The 7,884-nt window shown below is 37.4% G+C and overlaps 1 protein-coding gene across 1 annotated transcript; it reads left to right on the top strand.

Annotated features, from left to right (window-relative positions):
- Window positions 1-6,946: 6,946 nt before the first annotated feature.
- On the top strand, window positions 6,947-7,441 carry LOC127103137 (glycine-rich protein DOT1-like). The gene has a single exon (XM_051040418.1). It carries the CDS (start codon window positions 6,947-6,949, stop codon window positions 7,439-7,441), a length of 495 nt encoding a protein of 164 aa, XP_050896375.1.
- Window positions 7,442-7,884: the final 443 nt, after the last annotated feature.

The raw sequence follows: 7,884 nt of genomic DNA, 5'->3' as shown, positions 1-7,884 counted from the left end.
ATAATCATTTCTCCCTCTAAGCGTGCTATCTTGGTTTTTGTGTTAAAACTCTGATTTGCGTGTCATTTTGTATGCGTTTCTTTTGGGTATTTAAACACTCCTCTCACACTTTGCACACACTTCACTCTCACTCACTCTCTTAACCCCAGTTCTCTCAGGCATTTCTGCAAACAGTTCATCTTCATCTCAGTTCTTCATCAATCCATGGATAATCAACAACAATCTGTGTTCAACTACTCTCAACAAATGGATTCCAGCAACGCAGCTCAAAGCACAAGCAATCCTACTCCAACTGTTACAGGCGTATCTACTACACCAGTATACAAGGAGCCTCACATTCTTGACCGTGAGCCTCATATTAACCTTGCAACACCTTTTGAAAAACTGGAAGTACTGTGTGAATCCCTGGTGGATTTTAACAACATGAAGAGAAATGGCGTAGACCTCACTGAAGAACTTCATCAACAAGGTTGGGGAAACTACTTTCAACGCCTCTACGGTCCAGTTTACCCAAATCTCATTAAGGAATTCTTGAGGTTTGCTGATGTTGACGACCATTTCATCGTCTCCTATGTTTTGGGTGTAAAAATTGTGATAACTGAAAAATCAATCGCTGCTTTGCTGAACATGGAAAAAGCTGGAGGAAGAAGAATTTACAACATAAATCCCAGGGCGAAATACATTGCTCATGAAATCAACCCAACAATCTTCAAACTAAACACAGAAGGCAACCCCTCAAAGAACAAGGAACTACATCAGAATCTCCGGGTGTGGCTCAAAATCATTCTGGGAACTATTCATCATCGCCCAGCGTCAAACTCATCAGACTACATCAATACAGATCAGAAATGTATTATGTATTGTATTCATAAAGGTCTGAAGCTATGCCTCCCAACGCTCCTCTTCAAATACCTCAGAGATTCTGTACGGGAAACCAGGAATCACATGAAACCCAGAACTTACATTCCTCTGGGAAGACTCCTCTCAGATGTGCTGATAGAAAATGGTCTCGTGGACCATCTGGTAAAACACAGACTCATGGAAGACTTGGCAATAGAAACCGGAAGGCCTCTGAACTCCAAGAATCTAAAGCGCATGGGGATTCTGGAGAAAGTTAATGATAGACCTACTCTGGACACCTCTTGGGAAGCCTTAAAAGATCAGAGGGAAATTCCAAATGGTCTATGTATGTTCTACAAGGAAGAACCCAAAGAAGCAATTTTCCACTATCTCCAACGTCTAAAAGATGAAGGAGTGGACATCTCAGAATTCAGATTAAGCGAACTGTCAGATACAGCTTCAGAGTTCGTGAGATATAAAAGAGGTCCATCTGAGAAGACATCAAAGGCTAAGAAAGTGAAGCTAGGAGAATCCTCTGAATTAAGACCTCCAGCACCTCTGCACGAGTCTTTTGGTAAGTCTGCCTCTCCTGCTCCTTCTGTACAGCCACTTGCTTCTTCTATTCCCCTGCCAACACCCCTCTACACCACATCTGAAACCCCTCCTTCAACGACCAAAACATCTCAACCTTTACCAAAATTCAACCTTGCCAATACCTCCTTACCCCTATCAGAAGCTGAACAAATGAATCAAACCACTTCCTCATCCTCAGCCCCAGAATCACCTCCCTATTTTGTCATTTCCTCTGACACAGAACCCTCTGACCCCGCTTCTCCTACGCTAGCTCAACTTTAAAACCGTGCCTCACAACAACCATAACAACCTCCCCCTGAACCTGAAGTAACCTCACCACCCACAGAACAACCAACCATCACTCCATCTGACATTCAACCTTCTGACCCCAACACCTCTGACACTATCCCTCCAAACACTTCCGCTGAACCTCAATCTCTAAACCTAAGCCCTCCAAACTCTTCACCTCCACCATCTGAACCAGAAAACTCCCTGCCAACCTTAGAGGAAGCAATTATGCTGTTTGCAGGAGCATCACTTGAAAAGGTCAAGTCTCTGACCATTAACTCCGGCATCAGTGATGATCTCTCCTCTGTTAGGACACACTGGAACAGAGTCATTGGCTGGATGACCTCTGAGGCTTTCAAGTTAAAACACCTCTCTAAACAAGTCAGAAACGACTTTATCAGAGACGCAGAGGCAAGACTACAGGAACGCTTAGCCAGAGAGGCTGAGGAACAGGCCAGAAGGGAAGAAGAAGAAAGAGCGAGACAAGAAGAACTTCTGAGGATAAGGGAAGCTGAAGCCAAAGCTCTAGCTGATGCTGTCGCTGCTGCTGAAGCTGAAGCAAAAGTTGCTGCTGAAGCTGAAGCCAAAGCCGCTGAAGAACAGAATGCTCTGACTTAGGGGGAGTCCTCTACTTTTGCCCCTCTGGTTCTCAAGACCCTTGAGGAGCTTCTGAAAGAGCAGAAGGAAGTCCGAGCCAGATTGGATCAACAGGACACTGTCAACGCCAACATCCAGAATCTTCTGACTCAACTGCTTCAGAGAATGCCTCCGCCTCCCAACCCTTAGGCACTTAGGATTATTTTTTTTCTTGCTTGTTGCTTTTCTTCTTTGTCTCTGATGTCTTTTTGCTATTATCTGGATATATCTATATATATTTTCTTCCTGCTTATTCTTTTATGTCTTTTTGATTCTGACAAAAAGGGGGAGAAATCAAACAGCTCTGATGAAAAATTGTCTAAATTCCTTAAGTACTCTGCAAACATACTACTCAATAAAAATCTATCTAACACTCTTGACTAAGAAAATTGCAGAAAGGTATCTAGAGACTTCATTGCTTGGAAGCTCTGGTAAGAACTTCTGAACTCCCTAGCCTATCTCAAGGGGAGCTCACTTCTATCTGATCTGATAAACTCTTATATCTGAATGTTTCATCTGTCACTTGAGTTTGTCTTGTCATCATCAAAAAGGGGGAGATTGTAAGTACAAAAATAGTTCTACAACATATTCCAGGATTTTGATGATAACAAAGGACGAAACAAAAATGGCACTCTAACGAAAAGTTTCTAAATGTGCAGGACTCTAAACAAGAAGAAAGGAATCTGATCGCTTCATCTGATACAGAATCAAATCAGATACAAGTTATCAAAATATCAGAAGCATCTGAAGAAGAAGCGTACTCTAGAAGTTCTGACTCTGAGAAACGGCATATCAGAATACCAGAAGCTCTCAACGTCATCTGAAGACAACACTGAGAATCTAAATGAACAGGACTATCAGAAGCTCTGAAGTTACATCTCAAAGATCTCAGACTAACAGAGCAACGCTGACTCTGACAAAGAATTTCCATATCCAGAAAGAGTAACGGCAACTACAACTTCAAATGGAAAGAAACTATAATTGGAAAGAAGTTATTCAGGGAGACAAACCTGTTCTGGCAAGAAACAACAGAAGTTATGGCATTAAACTCTCATCAAGACAAAATATCTGCCATCACTACAACGGTCATTCCACCTCTATATAAAGGACGGCGAACCTCATTGAGAGACACACCTGAACACACAGAAATATCTCTCTCTCTCTCAATCTTTCACGAGCTTTTGCTCATAACGTGAAACTTCTTATTTGCTCAAACTGTTGTAATACTTGCTTTATCCTAGAAGCATTCTAGATTACAAACTCTGTTTTTTTACTTAAATTGTTTTATATTCCTCAAGTGACTCTGCGCAGTCTGTATACTTGAGAGGACTAAGAGATCCTTCTCTTAGACGTTGGTTGTAAACAATCTTTCAAGATTAGTGGGTTAAGTCCTTTTTGAAGGCGAAATCACCTTGGCCGGGTGGACTGGAGTAGCTTTGTGTTATAAGCGAACCAGTATAAATTCCTAGTGTGGTCTTATTCTGAAAAAGCGCTTATTTTCCAAAACAATTCAAACCCCCCTTTCTTGTTTTTCTCACCTTCAATCATCAATAATATAGAGGAAATGGAATCTACCATCATGATTTTCCACCCTTTTTGAATCCCATAAATCTAACATACTCAAAACGTCTAATAGAATTATGCATACCACTCCTAAACTCTACCATGTAGTGTTTTCCTTGAATGCAATTATAAAAAAATTAGGTTATTTAATTCTTCACTCCCTCGGAAACCTTGTTTAGATTTATCAAGAAGTCTTGACTATCTACTAATACATGACCAATAACAATGTGACCATCTAAAGTATACAACTTATACATTTTGGACCTTTTATCCATTATTGATGCACCATGTGAAATTTTCAACACCTCGCGTTCAATTCTAGTACAGTAGCCTAGATCATCAAACATGCTTATAAAAGACAAACTTTGTTTAAATTTGGGACTATATCTCACATTACATAGAAGTAACTCACACTCATCAAATATTTTCAAATTGATTGTACCAATAAAATGAACTTTACAAACCTTGTTATTTCTTAGTCAAACAACTCCACCTTCTTTCAGCTTCAAAGTTTCAAAAATATTATTTCCTTGGACACATATGATAAGAGAAACCCGAGTCCATAACTAAAATCTTGTCTCCAAAATTGTTACCATTAGTGCGCCATAACTTTCATAACCATCTTCTTTTGAGGCAACCACAATTTGAACATATTCACCCTTGATCCCTCTTTCGGGAAAATTCTTGAAGTGATTGGTTTTGTGACAAGCAAACCATTTAAAATTTGATATATAAATCATGTTAGACTTGGACGTTGTCGTGGATCTCTTCCCTTTCTAGTTTTATTTACACTCACTTCTTCCTCTTGAGACACTTAATAATTCATCTTTATTTCTAACCTTTAAATACTTTAATTTTGATAACTCCTATGATCTTATGGTGTTTATAAAAAGTGATAATTTATTCATCCTTAAAGTGTTCAAAGGATTTGGGTAATGGTATTAATAAGAGTAGATTCATGTCCTTATTATAAATTGCCACCTCAATATTTTGAAAATCATCAAAGATCTTGTGAAATTCTGCTAATTGCCCCACAATAGATTTATTATGCACCATACATAAAAAATGAAGTTATTGTTTCAAACATAATATACGAAACAACGACTTGGTCATATATAATGATTGAATTTGGAACTTACATCTCTCCATAATATTATCCCTCACAAATTTTGTTAATACTTTATTTGCAAGGCACACGATAATTTCATATTTGACCTTAGCCATCATCTAAGTATTCTCAGCTTGTGTTAGGCTTGCAAGCATTAATGCATTTCCTTTAATGCTTCTACACATCTTTGTTGAACTAGTATTTCTCTTTAATGCTTAATGAGCCCAAGATATAACCCATTAACGAGCGGATCTACGAGTCAAGTTAACCCGGCTCGAGACCCTCCCAAACTACCATCGTTGGTTGGCCAAAACCCACCTTGATTGGTAGGTCAAACTCTGTCGTCTACCATTTGACCTTTCTATCACATTGCCACAATAATGCCAGACCGCTACCGCTCGTCGAAAAATTTAATATTACTAAAAACCTTTTTTCTCTTTTTTTTTCATGCGAGGTTTAAGGTATATTACAAAAATAATAACTCATTTTTAGAGCATAAATACACATCACCATTATTTTTTAGGCTTTTATATTTTAAAAGTAAGTAATAATTTTTTGTTATCATCAGAAACCAAATATCACTCTATACAAATAACTAAATAATTGTAAAAATTAAAATAAATTATACCATGAGTTATATTTTATAGAGCAAGAATTTTTTAGGTATTTGAATGTCTGATGCACTATCACTATGGTCTCTAAATTGATTGAAATTACAAATACATCCTTAGTGTATTTTTTATTAGTAATTTTAAAGATTAAATTGATTAAAAAAATGGATGACTAAAATAATTGTCTAAAAATATATTCAAGAACCAAAATAATTAAAAGAAAGAGAGAAGATAAGACTATTAGGATTTTATTAGGAACAATAAAAGTATTATAGTACAAAGCAATATAAAGGTATAGTTAATAAAGTATCAAAAGACTAAAATATCCTTAATACAAGATTTTATTTAACATTTCCCATCAAACTCATAATTCGGTCCAAATTGTTCAGAGAATCCCTTAAAACAAGGCAAACTTTGTATCAGTCAATTGATCCATAAGATTTAATTTTGATATTGTATACCCAACGAGACCCTTTAGCATATTTTCATGGTGGAAGAGGTAATAAGTCTTAATTATCTGTCTTATATAAAGTAGCAAGTTCCTCAAGAATTGAATGTGTTTGAAGAGGATCAAGAATATATTCTTTATAGAAATAAGACCAGATAAATTTTGAGTAGAGGTTAGAAAAGAATAAAAATAAGGGGAATACATGGAATAAATAAAATCAGACAGTTGTGTAAATTTATGATCACGAGAAGGATAACGAGAAAGAGGGTGTGTAGATGAAGTAGGGGAAAAATGGTTGTTAGATAACCATGGGGATAAAATGTATCTCTATTTGGAGTAACTGTAATATCAATCCTACAATTTAAAATAACGCAATCATTAAAAACATCATCATCAAAGAAAAAAGTCAATACAAGAAAGCTCAGACCTTGTACGAGTATGAGAATTAGAATAAAGTGAGTAAAATAATATATATTAAAGAAACACAACATGATGAGAAATATATAACTTTTTACTAGTCGGAATACATCAATATATGGGGGTAAATTTTTAACATATGAGATATACATAGCATGTGGCTAAGATGCAGGAAACTTTTGAATGTGAAAGGGGTCTCATATGGGTATGCATAATCAATATTATAACTGACACACAAATGAGAAACAAAAAAATGAGTAGTAGCAACAACAACGTTGAATGGTAGATAGTCAAAAAAAATTTCTTATTGTAAGTTTTAGATGCAACCTAAAAAGGGGAGATATTGAAATATGATTGCTGGACTTTCCCATTTAAGTGATAAAATGATAATTTTTTGGAAGCTTTGTTATGTTTTCTTAACTGGTTTATGAATGCTTAAAGTATAAAGTGCTGGAAATTTAAATGGTAGAAATGAAACAACATCCTTTGAATAAGATGAAGCTTTTAATGGGTAGTAATGGTAATGGTCCTCCTCATATGATGATGGGTGGTGGAAATCATCCACAACTTATGAATGCTCCAAAGGGTGGTGGTGGCGGCGACGGTGGAAATCATCCACAACTTATGAATGGTATGAATGGTGGTGATGGTGGTGGAGGTGGAAATGGTGGAGTTATTGGGAAGAAAGGTGGCGGCGATGGTGGACCTATGCCTGTTCAAGTTCATGGTATAGATGGTGGAAATGATGGTAAAAATGGAGGAAAGAAAGGTGGTGGCGGCGGTGGTGGTGGTGGAGGGAATAATCCAAATCAAGGTGGAGGTAACAAAAACAACGGTGGTGGTACAAATGGAGGCAGAATGCCAGAGGGTAAAAATGGAAACAAGAATGTTGGTGGAAGAGGTGGAGGTGGTGGTGGTAATGGTGGAATTCCAGATAGTAATAGGGTAAAAAGGTAAATGTAATGGGAGGAGAAGGTGGTTTTCAAGGTATGATGAATAATGGATTTCCAAACAGGTCCACCACTGCCGCCACCTTTCTTCCCATTACCTCAACCATTTCCACCTCCACCACCACCACCACCCTTCAGACCATTCATAAGTTGTGGATGATTTCCACCACCACCACCCTTTGGAGCATTCATAAGCTGTGGATGATTTCCACCACCCATCATCATATGAGGAGGACCATTACCATTACCACCCATTGGAAGCTTAAGCTTACTTAAAGTATGCTTAAAGTAAATCACACAAAGATGTATCTTGGTTCACCTTCTCCAAACGAATGCTAGTTCAGTCCCCCTATTTCCTTAGAGGATTTTCCACTTTGTTAGATTCTTGTGTAAAATTATCACGGCAAGACCGTCTTTACAACCTTCGAACACAATCACAAAGAAAGAAAA

The sequence above is a fragment of the Lathyrus oleraceus genome, chromosome 7 (genome assembly GCF_024323335.1).
Source record: "Lathyrus oleraceus cultivar Zhongwan6 chromosome 7, CAAS_Psat_ZW6_1.0, whole genome shotgun sequence".
NCBI lineage: Eukaryota > Viridiplantae > Streptophyta > Magnoliopsida > Fabales > Fabaceae > Lathyrus > Lathyrus oleraceus.
This window is presented reverse-complemented; position numbering and strand designations above follow the sequence as displayed.